Source organism: Trifolium pratense, linkage group LG4, assembly GCF_020283565.1.
Source record: "Trifolium pratense cultivar HEN17-A07 linkage group LG4, ARS_RC_1.1, whole genome shotgun sequence".
NCBI lineage: Eukaryota > Viridiplantae > Streptophyta > Magnoliopsida > Fabales > Fabaceae > Trifolium > Trifolium pratense.
The window spans coordinates 46495417-46515441 of NC_060062.1; the positions used below are offsets into that span (position 1 = coordinate 46495417).

The 20025-nt window shown below is 32.1% G+C and overlaps 1 protein-coding gene across 1 annotated transcript; it reads left to right on the forward strand.

The window, feature by feature from the left end:
- Positions 1-1498: 1498 nt before the first annotated feature.
- On the forward strand, positions 1499-4797 carry LOC123919801 (probable LRR receptor-like serine/threonine-protein kinase At4g37250). The gene is made up of 2 exons (XM_045971804.1): positions 1499-3289; positions 3943-4797. The coding sequence occupies exons 1-2, from the start codon at positions 1624-1626 to the stop codon at positions 4617-4619; spliced, it is 2343 nt and encodes a 780-aa protein (XP_045827760.1). The 5' UTR covers positions 1499-1623; the 3' UTR covers positions 4620-4797.
- The last annotated feature ends 15228 nt before the right edge of the window (positions 4798-20025 follow it).

Sequence of the window (20025 nt, forward strand, 5' to 3'; positions counted from 1 at the left end):
AAACATTGACTGATGAAACTTCAAGGACTAAAAAGTGTGAAAACAAACTTCAGGGACTAAAACGAAAATTCTCAAACGTAAATTACACTTGAGAGAATTCATTTCCTTGAAATTTAGTTAGTAATTCCCTAACATACAAGGGCAGCTTTCAGCATATGCAAGATGCACTATATAGTTGAACCTTTATTTATTGAGGACTTCAAGAAAAATAAAATAATAGTAGGTCTAAAAAAATATATAGAAAAGTTGATTATAAAATAAAATTAAGAGGTCAAATATTTTATAATCTATTTTTATTAAAAAAAAAAGTAAAAAATAATTTAAAAGGTTAAATACAAATGGCTAGGTTTAAAAAAAATATAAAATAAAATAAAATACTCCTACAATATGAAAACTTCTCAACGGTCAACATTGACACTGCACATTCACACAGAACATTAGTCATTCAATATAATTTCCTTCATTTATAGTAGTAGTATTTCCATTCATGCAGAGACTTCATATTTAATATTGAGTACTCAAATACAGGATGCAACAACTTAATTAAGAGGGTAAGGTAGTGAGTAATGAGAGAGCAGTGAAACTATTTAGAGCTCAACCATAAATTTTAGCAGCATTGTAGGTACAAAGAGAGAGAGAGTGAGGCATATTTGTATACGAAGAGGTTTGAGTTTTGGTGAGCTGTTAAATGTCCTTCTTCTACATACTAGTACAACCTTTGAATTTATTTATTTACCGCTCGTTCGTCTCAAAATATAAGAACTATTTGACTAATACACATATGTCAATACATACTTTTGATTATGAATATATTTAATTCTCTATTAGTAAAAATTATAGAAATTTGATATTTTAAAAATATACATCGAAACAAATCAAACAAGATCTTATATGATAATATTTACATTTATATATTTTTAGAAAAATACGGTAAAAACAAGACATATGAACAATGCATTTAGTCAAAAAAGATCTTATAAAATTGGACGGAGGGAGTATTTGTTTTGGTATAATAAAAGTATAAAAGTATCATCTGCATGTAATTATAAAGACTAATCTTTCAAGGTAACTGAGATTCATGTGATTAACATCTCTCAACAAATATTTTTCTATACATACTTGCCGGGGCAGACTTCGACTTTTTAGAGGCTCGGGGCACAACCCTGTGATGTAGCCTCCTTGAATTTATAAACGCCGCCACTGAACCAAATATTGTGTTGTGTAATAAGGTCTTCACACAAATACTTAACCACTGTTTTGACTAATGGGAATGGGAAAAAAAAATTGACACCCAAAATATTTTGGAGGCCCTGACCCAAAACCAGGCTTGATACTGACCGAGAATCGAATTCAAAACTAAACGATTAAAAAACTCAAGTATCTATCACTTGAGCCACATATTACTTATTTATTTATTTATTTATTTATTTATTTATTTACTATACTATAGTTTTTATTATTATTATTTTCATAATATATACATCAACAAATATCATTCCATCCACATGGACCTCTGTCCTTTCGCATTAAATCCCCGTTACCTCTTTCCCTCTCCTTTCTCTCTCCGTTCTTTCTTCAAACAAACAATGTTGTAAATTCTCACTCTCTAAACCTAAAATAACCATGAACAACTTCACCACCACAACCCTTTCTCTTCTTCTCACACTCTTAACACTAACCCTTAACCAATCTTTTTCCCTCTCTAACGACGGCGTTTTGTTACTCTCTTTCAAATACGCTGTTCTCAACGACCCTTTATCAATCCTTTCAAATTGGAACTACACCGACCAAACACCATGTTCATGGAACGGGGTTTCATGTTCCAACGTTGTAACAACAACAAACACAAAAAATGATACACCATTTCGTGTTACTGCTTTATCACTACCAAATTCTCAGCTTACATGTTCTATTCCCTCTGATCTTGGTTCCATTGAACATCTTCAAATTCTTGATCTTTCTAACAATTCCATTAATGGGTCTCTTCCTTCTTCTTTTTTTCAACCAAATTCCAACCTTCGTTTTCTTAATTTTTCAAACAATTTAATAACAGGGGAAGTTCCAGAGTCTTTAACAGACCTTAAAAATCTTCAATTTCTTAACTTTTCCGACAATGCTCTCACCGGAAAACTACCCAACAATCTCTCAAACATGCAAAACTTAACCGTTGCTTTGTTTAAAAACAATTACCTCACCGGTTTTCTTCCTAAAGATTTACGAACTTTACAGATTTTGGATCTGTCTTCAAATTTGTTGAATGGAACTTTAAGTCCAGATTTTGGTGGTGACAATATTCGTTACTTGAATGTTTCTTACAACAGATTTTCCGGTGAAATTCCACCGGAGTTCGCCGAGAAAATTCCAATTCACGCCACCATTGATCTCTCGTTTAATAATCTCACCGGAGAAATACCGGATTCCCCTGTTTTGTTGAACCAAGAAACAAATTTTTTCTCTGGTAACAGTGATCTATGTGGAGAACCAATGAAAAATCCATGTTCTATTCCTTCTTCTCCATCTTCTGAACCTAAAGATTCTTCTCCTCCTGCAATCGCCGCAATGCCGAAGAGTTTCACCGATTCTCCTCTATCACAACCAGCAGAGTCGAAAAAACAGAGTGGTTTGAGAAAAGGAACGATTATTGGAATCGTGATTGGAGATTTCGTTGGAATTGGAATCTTAGCTATGGTTTTTGTTTACGTTTACAAGTTAAAGAGAAAAAAAGATGAAGAAAAAGCAACAAAAAACGAAACTAATACTACAAGAAGTGAAAGTTCTTCTTCAACATTAGAAACAAAAGGTTTCACGAGATGGTCGTGTTTAAGAAAAAGAACAGAAGATGAAGAATCCTCGGAGACACCGAGTTCATCTGACAGTGACGTGGAAGCAGCACCGCGAAATGCGGAAGGTGTTGAAAATCAAAAGCAAGGAGAAAACAAAACCGGGTCGGGTTCGGGTTCCGGTTCCAGTTCGGGTACTCTTGTTACTGTTGATGGTGAAAGAGAACTTGAAGTTGAAACGCTTTTGAAAGCTTCTGCTTATATTTTAGGTGCTACTGGTTCAAGTATAATGTATAAAGCTGTTCTTGAAGATGGAACTTCTTTGGCGGTTCGGAGAATTGGTGAAAGTGGTGTTGAACGGTTCAAGGATTTTGAGAATCAGGTTCGGGTTATAGCGAAACTGGTTCATCCAAATTTGGTTCGGGTTCGTGGGTTTTATTGGGGTCATGATGAGAAACTCATTATCTATGACTTTGTTCCTAATGGTTGCCTTGCCAATGTTCGTTACAGTAAGTCAAATTTCTTCAACTTCAGTAAATAATTTAGTTTTTTACTCTCCCTATAGTAAATATAAAAGACAATTAAGATTTAAAAAAAGTATTTGATTCAATTTGGACGAGATATATCGGCTTTTGTTGATCCAACTGTCTCGTATATTTTGTGCATGTTAGCATATTGCATAGTGTTTTCACTAAAATGAGCTTGGGCTATAGTATATGATGATATTGTTATGAGTCATGACGTTGATGGTGAAGTAGGTGTAACTGAACCTTTACTTTAATGAATGATAGTCAACCATGTTGAAACTTAAATGCTAAGGGTCGTCCCATGGCTTTCTGATAACGATACGCGTGACTATAATTGGAAACATTTACATGCCTATTGTTTCTTGTTCTTATATCATAAAATGGACCTAACACTATACAATAATACAAAAAATTAAAAAAATGGACCATTTCATTTATGTGAGATAACAACATAAACACTCATGTTCTAGTATAATTATTTTGTGTTTATTCATAATAATGGAGTATAGCACAATAGAATTGTTCTTTTCTTTTCATCTTTGTGTGTAGCTTATTGTTTTGTTTTTCATTCACCGACTATTGTTTTGAATTTTAGTGTTTTGATGAAAAGTAAATTTGTGTGTGCTAATTGTCAGGGAAAGTGGGGTCTTCACCTAGCCATATACCGTGGGAAATACGGCTCAAGATAGCAAAAGGGGTGGCACGTGGGCTTACTTATCTCCACGAGAAGAAGCACGTGCATGGAAATTTGAAGCCCACAAATATTCTATTGGGTAATGACATGGAGCCCAAAATTGGAGACTTTGGGCTTGAGAGAATAGTAACGGGTGACACAAGTTATAATAAGGCTGGTGGGTCGGCCCGTATATTTGGTAGCAAGAGATCAACAACCTCACGTGATAGTTTTCAAGATATTTCATTTGGGCCTAGCCCAAGCCCAAGTCCAAGTTATATAGGTGGTGTATCTCCTTATCATGCTCCTGAATCGCTTAGGAATTTAAAACCACATCCAAAGTGGGATGTGTATTCTTTTGGGGTCATGTTTCTTGAGCTTTTAACGGGGAAGATTGTGGTTTTGGATGATTTGGGCCAAGGGCCCGCGGTTATCGTTGAGGATAAGAATCGGGCTTTGAGGATGGTTGATGTGGCAATCCGTGCTGACATGGAAGGTAAAGAAGAGGCTTTGTTGGCTTATTTTAAGTTAGGGTATAGTTGTGTGACTAATGTTCCTCAAAAAAGGCCACAAATGAAAGAAGTGTTACAAGTACTTGAAAAAATACCATCTACATTGTCGTATTATTATAGTCACTGAAATTTGATTTGTCATATTGGTTTTGTAGAGGGAAAAAATGTATGTAGTTATAATAAACTAATAGGTTTTTGTGTTTGAGTTCAATGTTGTGTTGGTTGTAATTGTTAGAAGTCCGTTGACTATATCTTTGTCAATTCATTACTAATTTTCACGAAATAGATTATATCTTTGACGCGTTAATTTTACTCTCTTTTGATATGAATTAAAGTTTAGGTGAGTTGAATATCTCCCTTTCTTGAAACTTAGTTTACATGGATTATGTTCGTGATGGAACATAAGGGACCTTTGTCGGCAATGAATCGAGTTCAAGGCCTAAGTGTTTAAGAATTTTGTCTGATGAATAACTTATCTTATTCAGCGTAATTCTTGCTTGCTATTACGGCTCTTTGACTAGGTTACACTCTGTACCATCACGACCTAATATTGTACTCGGGTTTAGTTCGGATCCTGCAACTTTGAGGCTGATCGAGCCCTAAAGGCAAATGACCCGAGCATAGGAAAATGACTTTGTTGGAGTAAGGGAAGCCCAAAGACACCGAGTTCTCTATAAGCTCAGTATTACGATGCACGAAGCATGAGACCTGTAAGATGCTTCAGGGCTGAGGTTAATTATAGACCCATGACAATCCAGATCATGAAACCAAAATTTTACTTGTATAATTTGAAGATATCATAGTTTATGAATACCATCTACTCAAAATGCTAACTATAATCATGAAATGATATCTTGCACATGCCAAATCATTCAACTACTAAAATTATGAAGTACAAGAGCTATAGTATAAGCAAGATATTCAATAAGGCCATCAAAGAATTGATTGAATAAAGTTAGACTAGACAATATTGTATCAAACCAAAAACTAAGTTATCTTATAACATATCATGCATGCTAATACTGAATAATTGATGTACAAAAAATTCAACAACTTATAAGATACCAAACAGTTATGCATAATAGTCAATACAAAAAATATTATTAGAATATTCATATAGCAACAATATTTACATACACATAAACAGCATAATCACAGTATATATCATAGATATTGGTAGCAAACCCATCATAAAAAACTTTGACATTTAGATCATGAATTTTGAAAACTCTGTTTTTAACATAAAAGTTGAAATAGAATTCAATGTAGATACTGTTTGGTACATAAATTTCAGTTTCATTGTCTGGGATAGGTGAATATAGGACAAGGCAAAGTTTGTAATTTTTTGGGTCTTTTATACTCTTAACCCTCAATATAAGCGATTATTTTAATACAAAAGATCTAATATGATGGATTAATATATAGTAAAATATAGACTACAAATTTACAATGATATGAATTTTGGACAATTTCTATCTAGATTTGAGAAATTATTTTTATAATACAAAAGGTACCTTTAGATGTGTATTAGAATGTAACCATACAGACTGAGTGGAATTCACAAAGGAGGTTGAGTGATGTCGGTATTTGGCATTTAGATGCAATAGCCTGCGTCTGGGGTCGTCAAATGAATGATTAACTTAGAACAATAATGTATATATGAGCAAGATATATGTTGAATATGGTCAGCATTAATTCATCGAAGCAATGATTGAATAAGTTAGAAAAATAATGTATCTTAAGTTATTATAATAATATATATCTTTCGAATACTTATATTAAAGTCGGTCTAATATGTACAAGTGAGACAATTGTTTTACCATTTGATATAATGGCGACACTTACTAATTCAAAGTGCGACGAAAATAAATTTATGCATGATAAAAGACTTGTCTCATTTATACAAAATAATTGGTGTATTACTTTTCTTTTGTGGCCTAGAACACAAATCAACCTAGGGGAAGTTGATGTTGAAAGATCTTCGATGATGGTAGTACACTAGTACATGTCATTTGTGGTGGTTGTCTGAGAGAAAAGTACATGCAAAAAAGACACTCTTATGCTAAAATGAATCTAAACATAGTGTATAGTAAATGAGTGGATATAGGAATTCTTCACGATAATAATTAGCGTTTAACTTAGCCGTTTTTCTAAACACAAACAATACTTACTGATCATATTATGATACACACACACGATTTAATAATCATAGTATATCAAAGATATCATTAATTAATGTTCTGGGCCGAGCTTAGAAGCTCGGAACACAAGTCAACGAGCTGGTGTAGTCAAGATGACCCCTAATCGCCGGACATACCCTAAACGCTCGGGATACCAACGGCTACTTCTCTATGGCTTCTGTAACGTCAGACCACCGGAATGATGAGCATTAACTGCTCATCAAGGCTCCTTAGCCGTTTTCCGGCAGCCACTTGATGGTCATAAATGCCATCAAGGGCCTTGGCCCTGCGCTGGGAGACTATATATACGTGAACTCATTTCACTTCCAAGGTACGTATATTCTTAGCAAGAAAACCTTCACATACACAAACTGACTTGAGCGTCGGAGTGCCTGCAGGTACACAGCCCCCCTCCGCTTCAACAGGGGCTTCACCGTCATCAACGCCGGTGCGGTCGCACACTTCTGATCAGACACGATCAATTAACAAACTAATCTTTAAATTCAAAAGTACATGGATGAGATGGTAAAGATATTTTCAACTTCTTAATCAAAGGTTTTGGGTTCCAATTCAGCTTTGAGAATATAAGGGTCCATTTAATAGCCAGCATAAGAGACAGAAATGATAAATGTATCATATTTTGTTTTAATCCAATGTTTGATGAGAATAATTATTATGTTGATGGATTAATAATAATAATTTAGGGACGTCCCCATGAGCTTAGCTCAATTGGTTGGGACATCAGCATTTTATATGCAGGAGCCAGGGTTCGAACCCTGGACACTCCACTTATCCATCTTTAAAGGTGGAATTTCAAGCCACTAGGCTACCTGACCAAAAAAAAAAAAAATTTAGGGACTAGTTAGTGTACGGTATTTCTTTATAATTTATGGACTACAAATTGGAAAGAAATTGATCATTCGAAGACTAAATTGATGGTTTATACTTTCAGAATTTATCTAAAAAAATTGGGGAGATACTCTGAAGCTAAACTTTCCTAAGGAATAGAACATGAATTTGGAAGAAGAATTTCAAGACTGGCTTGCAAAAAGAGGATGCTCTTGCAAAGTGTGCATATATTGTCACTTTCATTGTTGTGCCATTTAATTTGCTCTGTGCATAATCAATGTTATCATAGATGAATTGAGATATTTTTGGAGTTAAAACGTCTAAGAGGAGTGCTAGCAACACACTCTTTAACAAACACACTCTAACACACTCTCTTTTATTGGTTAAAATTTATATGGGTCCCATAAAAATTATATGGGTCCACATTTTTTTATGGGACCCATGTGAATTTCAACCAATAAAAGAGAGTGTGTTGGAGTGTGTTTGTTAAAAAGTGTGTTCCTAGCATTATTCAAACGTCTAATTCAACATATTCGTTCTTTCATACAGCCGGCCCTAATTTTCCACTCAAGAGTCTTCTTCTATTTGTTTCAAAAAGGGGTGGTTTTGGGTCATTCTTTGACTCGGAATCACTCCTGTGCATTTTCTTTTTCATTCGTTTAATTTAAATAAGTGATTTTCATATAGATTAATAGAGTTTTCTTGTTTTATTTTGTGATTTCTTCACTTCAGTGTGTCCCGTTTTCATGCGGTGTTTGATTGATTTCCCGTCTTCGTGCGGTGTTCGTTTGCTTTCCTGCTTTTGCGGTATTTGTTTGGTTCAGATTGACCGAACAACTTTGAATGATTCAATCAATGACAAGGTCATTAACGATGAAGATCCGAAGACATGAGTATTTCGATTACTTTTATTTTGTCACATTATTTGTAGGGTTGAGTATGACGTTTTATGCTATTAACTTGGATGTTGTGAGTTTGTTCACAGATTCATCCTTTTTGTTTTTAGCGATATTGAATTTGTGTTTATATCTGATGTATCTATCAATTTGAATGAATGAATATTTGTTTCGATAAAAAAAAAAAAAAAAACATATTCGTTCTTTTATCCTCATAACTGCATTTGGATGTGTCAAAATCACAGCAGTTCTGTAATTTTGTTAAAACTCTAAAGTGTAACTTTTGCAAAATCATGTCGACTCACATCTCACCGTAATTCTTCAAATTCATTGTGAATATAATCATGCACTTAATAATTCGGTTTTGGTAATTTTTTCTCAGCTCTCCACAATTCCCTTTTCCTAAGTTTTGGTTGACTTCAGAGAGCACAACTTGATGCAGCTAAGAAAACAACATGACAAAAATGAAAAACTTTTGAGAAGTGGTGGCTGCTATGTTTTCTTTATCCTATGGACGTGTGGGTTCGTTCATACAATCATTACTACAAAAAACATACATACATCATGGAAATTTGTCCCTATAACGAATATGGCAAGTTGGCAACAAAGTGAAAGTATTATCTGATATATTTATTGATATGGTAAACTGATGTATTACAATCACATTTAATTAGACATAAAATAGAATAGAAATTTGTTTCTATTAACAAGTTAACAGAAAACTAAGAAACTGAACTAATATATCTAACTCTATCCAGCTACTTTAACGTTCGCACTTCACATTTATCCAATATTTAACTCTACGTACCTAGCTACTTTACGGCTTACGCCTCTATATCGTGGATTTTTTTGGTTACCCTCTATATCGTGGATTTCTTAACTCTTCTGAAATATGTTAAATATGTCAAATTTTTTTGAGAACTACTCACTCCGTCCTACAATGAGTGAGCTAGTTGACTGCGTCACGCATGCTAATACATAACTTTGACGATTTATATTTTTAATTGTATAATAGTAAAAATTATAAAAATATGATATTTTGAAAATACTAATCGAGATGAATCCAACAACATCTTATATGCTAATATTTGTTTTTATTTATTAGTAAAAAAATATCTTAAGTAAGATATGTGAATAGTGTATATAGTCAAAATGGCTCACTCATTTTGAGACGGAGGGAGTAACATGCTAAGAAAAACATAGTTAAATAAAGTGTTAGTACTTGGTAAAAAAATTAATTTGATTGATTGATTTGAGTGTGTTAAACATAAAATTTATGAGTGATATTTTCCTTATGGATAAATGATTCAAAGGTTAATATTAATTAACCATGATCGCGGCCTATAAATTTGTGCGACAAGTGTGCAAATGAGACGTTTATTTTTAATATATGGCCTCCTATTTCTTGCGTTGTTCTCCATGTTAATTAAATTAAATATTTATAAGTGGAGTTTTTTTTTTTTTATCAAATAATTGAAGTTTTCTTAGAGGTGCCACATCATCACAATGCTTGCTTATGAGCAACTCAACCTTCCTTTTACTAGTAAAAGATTCTATTATTGACTTAAAAACATAAGTAGAATCTTTCTGCTAAATGATCCATTTGCATTTAGCTTGACCTAGCGCATTTATGGCTATTAGACGAAGCAATCGAATGTTGCACCTTAGATAGTGAAGAAGAGAAATATCTTGTCATGAAAATCTCTACTACGTGAATATTGTTTGTATTTATTTTCAAATAAGAGGACTTCTGTTTTTTTTTTAAGAGAAATTTCATTCAATCTAAAACCTAAAATAGCTGTTTAAAAAAAAAACTAAAATAGCCAAACATATATCATGAGTATATCACTTACTTCCCACCATAAGAAGACTCTACTTAATTGAGCAATGGAATGAATGTATGAGATTTATTTTTGTTACTCTACTTATTTTTCATGCTCCCTATGAATTAACCACAATAACATCGTCCGCTATTTAGGTAGCGAACGCCCCAAAAACACTCTACCTTTATAACCAGAAGGGTGACAAAAGTAAATCTTTGAATGTAGGCCAGACACTTGCAACATGCAACAGACCCAACATGCACAATGGACACGGGCCAAGTCAACAAAGAAAAATGAAAATTTCTCTTCCGACCCCACGTTTCTTTTATACCCCCTAAAATCTCACTTTGCCCTTGTAAATTCAAAAAAATTGGAACACAAAATTTCGATTTCTACTAACCGAAATTTTTAAACGATGAAAAAAAATTGTACGTGAAAACCGAAATAAGATCAGTGTTAAAAAAAATACATTTTGCCCAAAAAAAAAATCAAAATCACAAACATAAGATCAGTGTTAGAAAAGCTCTGTTCTGCAATTTCATCCTCATTATTTTTTTGTTTCTCATTGGTTTCAGTGAAAATTTCAGCAAACCACTTCGTAGACTTTGAATTTTCGAAAATCTACGCCCCATTGACGAATAAAGTGCAAATTTTGCATTCTTTTTCGTTGACGGAGGCGCAACTTCAACCGTCAACCTTCAACCATCGATCCTTTTTTTTTCTTCTTCTTCTTCATGGAATCGTATCTGTAACGGAACCCATTTCAACTACCTCCACAAGCTGTATATTAATCACTCTCAATCGAAGTTTGGAGGAACACAAAACTTCGGTTTCTATTAACCGAAATTTTTAAACGGTGGAAAAAATTAGTTCGTAAATATAGAAATACCTTGTAAGAGGGCAAAAATATCAGTTAGGGGGGTATAAAAGAAATGTCAGGGTCGGAACAGAAATTTTCAAGAAAAATGGCCTAGTGACTACTAAGAAGATGAAGCCCAATCCAAAACATTGAAAAAGAGGGCTCATAAACCCGATAGTGGATGAAGAACTACACTTAAAAGAAAAATGGCCTAATGACTAATAAGAAAATGTGATTTACTTTTACTACTCTACTTATTCTTGAGCGCGCTTTACAAAATTACCAAAATATTTTTGTCCGCTATTTAAGTAACGGATTATACATTTAAAATATTGAAAATTTCATGGTAGGAGGGTGTTTTTTTCACCAAAAACCTGCTACTTAAGTAACGAGCGTTATAAAATATGTTAGGGGGTGTTTTTTTCTCTTCTCAAATTTCACATTTTTATAACGTTCGTTACTTAAGTAAAGAACTAATTCCGCTACTTAAGTAGAGAACTGGTAAAACCTTGATTTTTTATGTAGGGTGTTTCGCTCAAAATTTCTCATTTTACAATGTCCGCTACTAATGTATAGAACTAATTCCGCTACTTAAGTTGAGAACTGGTAAAAAAAACTTGAATTTTCACGTAGGCTATTTTCGCTCAACATTTTTCATTTTACAACGTCCACTACTTAATTAACGGAAGGGTAAAAAGAGAAATGCGTAGGCTCATGACTTATGTGTTGGAAATTGCTAACCCTCGTCTAATTTCTATTTAATTTTTTTTTCTGTGGACTTCGACTCTCTATTATTAAAAATAAAATAAAATAGGATGAGTCATTACAAATATCATATGCCTTGTAAAAAATTACTCTATTATTTGATTCAAAAAAAAAATTACTATATTATTATTATACACTAACATGTTTTGATTTTAAAATTGAATTTTAAAACTAAAAAAAAATTTTACAACCACTCCAAATAGTCGGTAAGAGTGCATTTGATTCAAAAAATAGTAAGTACAAGATAGAACAGTATAGGACAAAATAAGATAGTATAAGATAAGACAAAGCTATGTATCAGAGAGATGATTTTTTTTTATATTCAAAATTAAAATGGATTTAGAGAGATAATATCAGCGAGTGACAAAATTTATTATTTTTGTCAGGTCCCTTACCTATTTGACCAGTCTCATAGCCAGTTTCTAAATCAAACGGTGTATAAAAAAAAAGTTGAATATTCTTGTTTGTTAATTTCCTTTTCCTTGGTCAGGGAGATCATCTAATCTTGTATAAATTAACCATCATTTGAGAAATTTAGTAGAATGAAAATTTGTAGAATTAACATAGGAAGTAGCAGTGAAACACAATAGTAATTAACCATTAGATCGATTTTTTGATCTCTGATCAATGTGTATGGAAAAATGTTTTTATGGCGGTTCAAATTGTGGACTTTTAAAACTCTATTTTAACATAACTTTAAAAGTTTTTGTTGAAAGTAATTTAATTTAGAATTAACATTCTTTAGCATCTTTTTTGAAACATGATTGAATGCAGAAATTGCTGAGCATATAAGTGACATCTTCACTGTCTATAGGACAGGGAAGTATAGGACATAGTTGTGGGTATATTTGACTACGGATACTGTCTAATTAAGCATAATAGGTTAATGACAATTAGTATAAGTAAAAGTTATGGTTATACTATCCCGTGAGATTAGCTCATTTGGCAGAACATTGTATTATATATGTAGAGGATCATTCCGTTTATACACTTTTTAGCCATTAGACTACTTGACAAAAAGAAATTATGATTATACTAAAAAATATTTTCTCTAGCTCTTTTTATAAGAAATAATTTAATGGTTCACTCTTATGTAAATGGAAGTGGCGGTGTCTGAATGATTTGTCTGCTTCTTGGTTCAATCTTTTGCATTTTCGTTATGGTTCTTTTGCCGCTAATTTCTTATATGGGGAAGGGAGGGAGAGTCTCAAACATGCTTCAATTTGGTGGCGGGATATGTGGAAAACAGGAGGAGCGGAGGAAGGGGGTTGGTTTGTTAATAATATTAGTAGCATTCTCGGTGACGGTAACAATATAGCTTTTTGGAAGGAAAAATGGTTAGGAATGGAACCGTTAAGTGAACTGTATCCATCTTTGTTCCAAAAATCAACTCATAAAGATGCTTGCATTTCAAATATGGGGATATGGAATAACAACATGTGGTCTTGGAAACTTAATTGGATGGAAGCACTTGATGATGCAGATATTGAATCCCTCAATGAATTGCATCAATTGCTTGAACAAGTTCGGCCTAACAGAGCTTCTAGCGACAGGCGAAGATGGTCATCAAATTCTGATGGTTCTTTTTCGGTTCGATCAACGTACATGGTTTTGCAGGACAAACGTGTAGGTACTACTCTTGATACAAATACAGTGGCAGCATTGAAAAGATTATGGAAGAACAATGTTCCATCAAAAGTTAGCGTTTTCGGTTGGCGGTTGTTACTTGAAAAATTACCAACCCGGGAGGCTTTATTTTGCAAAGGTATTATCACGAATAATCATGAGAGAAGTTGCGTATTTTGCTTCAAAGAGGTAGAGGACATACAACACATCTTTTTCACTTGCTGCATTACTTCACAAATTTGGCAGAAAATATTTGTTTGGTTGGGCACTAATGTGATCTCTTTTGAGGATGTCACAAGTCATTTCACTTTGTTTGGTGAATTAGCAAAAGGCAACCATAGCAAGCGAATTCGTCATATAATTTGGCTGGCGACGACATGGAGTATTTGGCGCACGCGTAATAACATTATTTTTAGAGGAGACTGTGTCAACATATCATCTTTAGTGGAGCAAATTGTTTATTTTTCTTGGTTTTGGTTTATAGGCCGAACAGGGAACAATGTTAATTTAGTTTTTTCTGAATGGCGTAATAATCCTTTAGATTGTTTTCAACGCATCTAAAGTGATCTATTCTGAATTGTAAGGGTTGAGTACCCCTTGTACTCCTTATAATTCATTTTTTTGCTTATAAAAAAAAAAAGAAATAATTAATTTACTTTTAAGCTCATTGAATAAGTAAGGTAAACAATAAATCTAAAAAATAGTAAATTATGTCCACATGTTTTGCATATTAGATTACATTGATCGGATTTTTTGCCAAACTCTATCTAGATTCGACCATTGTAGAAACATTATTATTTTATAATGCAAAAGGTGTAATATTTGTACTAGATTGTAACCATTGAGCTTGAATTTAAATCCCAAAGCCAGACAAAGTATGCTTGCTGAGTGATATCGGTATTTGGCATATGTGCATGCTTCTGTTATGTGTGGTCCAAATTTGAAATTTCCGAGATTAGCCTTTAGAGCCTTAAAAGGATATATGCCATTGAAATCATCTTTGATTTGCATATACTTTTAGGTCAAACTTGGTGATGTTACATTACTAGTATATTTTCCAATGAGCAATATCTTGTCATTACATATGTTTTAGAAATAGCAAATGAAATGAGTTTGGTTTGCACTTTGCATTATTCACTTTGCCATGCCTCTACTGCTTAATTATATATATATGAAACTCATGAATCTTTGTATCCAAAGATTTCATACCTTTCCTTTAATTGATATCTTATTAAGAAGAAAATAGTGTATGAATCTAATACATAATTATAGTATTAACCAATCGTTAGTTGATTTAGTGGTAATTGACAAGAAATTTGGTAGGAAGGACCACGTTTCGATTCTCGCAATTGCGATCAACAAATGGCTCGAACTACTTGATGACAAAACTAACCCTAAACCTAGATTAGACGGTTCAGTGGACCAGATAGTAATAGTGAAAATCAAAAAAATTAAAAAACAAATATCAATATCAATAGTATTATCAAACGTGAACGATTTTTAAAAAAAATTGTCTACATGACACGTTAGGAGCAATTTTGTTCCGTCAACGTTTACGTAATAAATGTGTGTATTACGTAATTATAATTAAATCAATTTTAGTTAATATTTTTTTTAAGGAAGTTTTTTTTGGTGGTTTTTTTTTTTTTTTTAAGGAAGTTAATAATGTTGATTGATTTCCTAATCAATTAAAATCATATAAGGCAACGATCATAAAAAATAAATAAGGAAACAATCATTTGGCATATTGCACACTTTAAAAAGGAAATAATATTTTGTAAAAAAAAAGGAAATAATATATCAACTAATATATTAATAGGGGGATTTGTTTTATTTTTGTAATTTATTTATACGGTAGTTTATATTTCTACTCATATTAATAAGCATGCATTTTTTATCAACTTTATATTCCTTTTAGTGGAGAATAATAGAAGCAACAACTATGATACACTTTTAGTTTGATAAAAAAAATACGAACTAAGGAATCTTTCCTAAGAAAATCTTTCACACTATGCATATAAGTTTTTATCTTAATTAACATTGATGACACCAAAGTCGACATTATCGGAACTAATCATTCAACCCGAAATAAATGAACACTGCACAAAGATGGAAATACAAAAATACACCGTACAAAAAAGAGACAACAAAATACACCGTACAAAGACGGAAATTCAAAACAAACAAATATAAGGGTGATTCAAGGCAGGGGCGGAGCCCTTCATGGGCTGGACAGGGCCATGGCCCGCCCCAGAATTTTTAATTTTTTTTCATAGGTATACTATTTAGCGACGGTTATAAACCCCCGCTAAATAGTCTGTGTAGTTTGTTATATTTTATTTTGCGGGGGTTTCAAACCATAAAATTCAGTATTCTTTAACAGGTTTGCATTTTGCGGGGGTTTCAAACCCCCGCTAGTTTTACGTCCCAGAATTCAAATGATTCAAATATACTTTTTAATTTAATTTTTTAAGCATCCCTTCTAATGTTTTATTGTTTAATAATTTATAGATGTCTTAAAATTTGTAATTTATTTTGTCGAAGTATTCAAGTATATTTTTTTGGAGAAAAAACTACTCAAATTTTTATTTAAAATAGAGTTTGTGCATAAAAATTCATGTTTGATCAATCTTTTGTTAAAAAAATTTAAATTTTTGTTAGAGAGATGCATATAATATTATAAACATAAATAAAAAAACTAATTAAAAAGTATGAAGTTTACATATTTGACATAAAATATATTTAATAAACATGTTAATGGTCCACCTTTTGACTATTTTTGAGATATCCATACTAGACAGATTCTCAATATGATATGTCTTTTTTTAGTAATTTCTTTTGCATATTCGATTTATATTTGTAGCGGCCCGCCCCAATTTTTCGGGCTAGCTCCGCCACTGATTCTAGGTCAATTTGAAGAAGAAGAAGAAGAAGAAGAAGAAGTTTTCCCCAATTTAATAATGGCAAATAACAACCTAAAAACTACTTGTGAAATTGAAGAGTGAGATGAAACATCATACTAGAGTGAATTTCATAAAGAGAGGAAATACAACTGTGAGCGACTAAAAGAGAAGGAGTTGCGATTGAGAGAGAGAGGAAATACGACTGAGAAATTATACGAAGTTGCCGTTTTTATTTAACGCAATTGACAGAGATATAGAATGAGCTAATAGACGAATGAACATACTACTTTAGTGCACAATGAGTTGGTCGTGAATATAAAAATATATACTTTGATGATTTGATATTAGCGGCAAGAGTCCTCGATAGAAACTCAACCCATATATTGATAATTTAAGTAAAATAATTGGTTTACATTTAATTTATGCTAACTTACACCGTATGTTGAAAAAAATACGAATATCAATATTGTGAGATGTTTATTTTTCTACCAATTGACTTTAAACTTTATTTTGCTAAATTTTAAAGTTAGCTTTTATCACATAGTGTCATTCTAATTATTAAATTATATAAGATCGTAAATATTTATGTTATTGTCATTAATTATCTTATATTACCAATTAAAATTTTAATATTTCAGTTTAAAGTAAAATATATTAAAATATATTATTTATAAGTCAATAAATCTACAAACGCATTTTCACTCATGCTTGGTACGGGTCTGGATACTAGTTTAGTTTAAATTGAAACAAAGAGAAAAATGTCTATCGGTTTCAATTAATGCTAATATTAATAGACCGAATACTTTTACTTGAATTTTAATTTGGAACATTGTAGTTGTATACTCCTTTCGATCTTAAATATAAGCAAAAGTCAAGATATAGTTGGCTCAAATATAGACTAAATATATTTTGATTTTTGCTTATATTTAAGACCAGAGTATGTAAGTTTTACCTGTATTTACTGTTTCGTGACAAAGAAAAAAAAGGTGATAATAGATCATACGTGTTGAAATGAAATTAGCCTATTCAATTATCATTTCAAATGTTTAGTACATCTTTGTTAATTGTTATCTAATCGACCATAGATTCATAGTAGCATATCACCTATATCGTGATATAATTATTATGGTTGTTGACTAATGATTTTGACCACTCAACTCAATGAGAAAATACACCAAAAAAGAAGAGATCATAGTTGGGGAGAAGGTCCCACTGTCTACAAAACTTCACCAAGGCAGCTTCTGTTCTATTTCAAAGGGGTTGTTGTGTTTCTTAAAATGACAGCCATTTTTTTATATGTATTCAATTATCTTGCAATGGCATAGTATTAGAACGACCAAGACAAGTTTTTGAGAAATTTCCTAATGTTTATACTTTCTGAATTTTCCTATTTCAATCCACAGAAACAGAAGTACTTGTCCTTTTTGACATTTTGTCCCTAAATGTATTGAAAACAAAATTTTGTAGCTGTTTCTCAACTACTTCTCACTTTCCTCTCTGCATTTCACATGTGAACTATTATTACATAATCTCTATCTTTAATTGTGTGGCATATTTAATCTTATGTCGTGCATGTATAAATTCGCGGTGAATTTAACATATTTATGGTGTGCAATTATAATCTTGTAAAATCTACATTTTTTTTCGTTTCTATAAAATCACGGTGTCATTATCAATCGTTAATTGGTTCAGTAGTGATTGACGCTGAACATGATAGGGTGATCTCTCACAACTGCAAATGGGAGAGAGCTGAAACCACTTGAAATCTGACCCTCGAACCGGATTAAAGTAGTGGTGAAAAAAAAAAAAAAATCACGGTGTCATTATGATTTCAGTATACCTACCATGATATCTAACATGGACATTATAATATTTCATCATTCTTGCTTCCCTTAATTTTTTCAGTCAAAATTTCAATTATGAATAGGACAAAAAGTGTTGGTTTGGATAAACTTTTCAAAATTCATTTGTAGAAAAACAATTAGAGAACTTGTTTTTCTACATTATGATTCTCAAAAATCACCCTCGTTCGAATTTATCCATCTGAATTGGGAAAAACACCATTCTTTTATAGAATTATCCTTTTGGATGCGAGATTTTTTATTTATTTTTTTTGCCCTAATTGGTAAATTTGGAGGGGTGTGATTTGTAAGAAAATAAGTAGCTCACAAAACATTATAAGTAATATAATTATTATGAGCTTTTTAAATAATAACTTCTTATAAAGTTAAAATTAGTTATTGTATCTGAATTTATTTCGAAACTCTCTCATTTTGAGTAAAAAAACAAAAAACTAAGAATCATACAAAATATATAGCATAAGATATGATATCAAATTGTATTTGTTTAAAAAAAATCTTGCTTTTAGCTTGGAATCTAATTTTAATTTGTAAATTATAGAAAAGGTTAATTAACATGACACCATTTAATCAATGGAAAATAGTTTTTATGTTAGACGTGTCGTTGGTCTTCTGTTCATGATGGTGTTCTATTTGGGCCTACAATACAGTGTATGCTATGCCAATAGAATAGAATAGCTCGTACAATACAAGCAACATGGTACGTACGAATGCAGTGTAAGAGGGAGCGTTCTAAAATGATTAGTGTAAATCAATGTACAATTACAAACATGTTTGTTTTACAAATTTGGCATTTTCCTCTTGTATCAAAACTCGTATAAGGTGTGTTTTAGAGAAGAAATTTATCTTGTTTGGTAAGAGAAATTTATCTTTTGGTTCACACATATATGAGTTGGCATGAACAATTGAGAAACTAAATTAATTGATATTTTTCAATTTAAAAGACTACATATTGACTCGATTGTGTGAATATTACAGTTTTATCTAGACCAAAATGTTACTTTCAAATGAAGAAATGGTTGTTTCCAACAATTTTGTATTATTTTTCATTTCTATTCTAGCTTTTAAAAAAGTTAGGTGATGTAGTATGAATTTGTATTGAATACAGTTACATTGTGATGACTGAGATCTTATATTAATGCCAGAGATTGTGTTTACTGAGGTGTAATATATGAACAGACCAATTTTAAATGGATGACTGAGATCTTATATTATTATTTTTTTTTTGAAAAACCTAAATTAGCCCACTTAAATTGGGATTGAGATCTTATATCACGTGTAATTGTGACATTTTACTACAGCAGTGAATCTCGATCTATGCAGAAAAGACATTTTATGTATATTAAGAAGTCTCACATCAAATTTGAGTTTGTAAGAACATATATTTATTACGTAGAGACAATCTTTAAAGTTGAATTAATTAATGTCCATTCAAAAAATATAATATTTCTCTCATACTCTATATCTTCTTACATTATCTTCAATTTCTCTTGTCTTTATCTCTTCCCATTTTCTTCTCACCTCCCATTACACTCACATGATGAGCACACGCATGAGTTGCTTAGCTTACATTAATATTGTCAAAGACATTGATGCTAGGTTGACCTGCATCCTAAACCTTTGCAATCAAAAGTCGTTCGTAAGATAATCTAACGGTTGAGACTTTAGATCAATATCATCAAGGACTCAGTCAATATTAACCTGATTTGAGCTGATCCTATAGGTAGCTACTAGCTAGCATGTCCTTTGAATCTATGATGCCATCAATTATAT

Bases quoted from the DNA above. Each gene is read 5' to 3' on its own strand.
- LOC123919801 (XM_045971804.1), top strand. From the start codon at position 1,624: ATGAACAACTTCACCACCACAACCCTTTCTCTTCTTCTCACACTCTTA. The intron at 3,290-3,942 runs GTAAGTCAAATT...GCTAATTGTCAG, and splicing joins CCTTGCCAATGTTCGTTACA to GGAAAGTGGGGTCTTCACCT.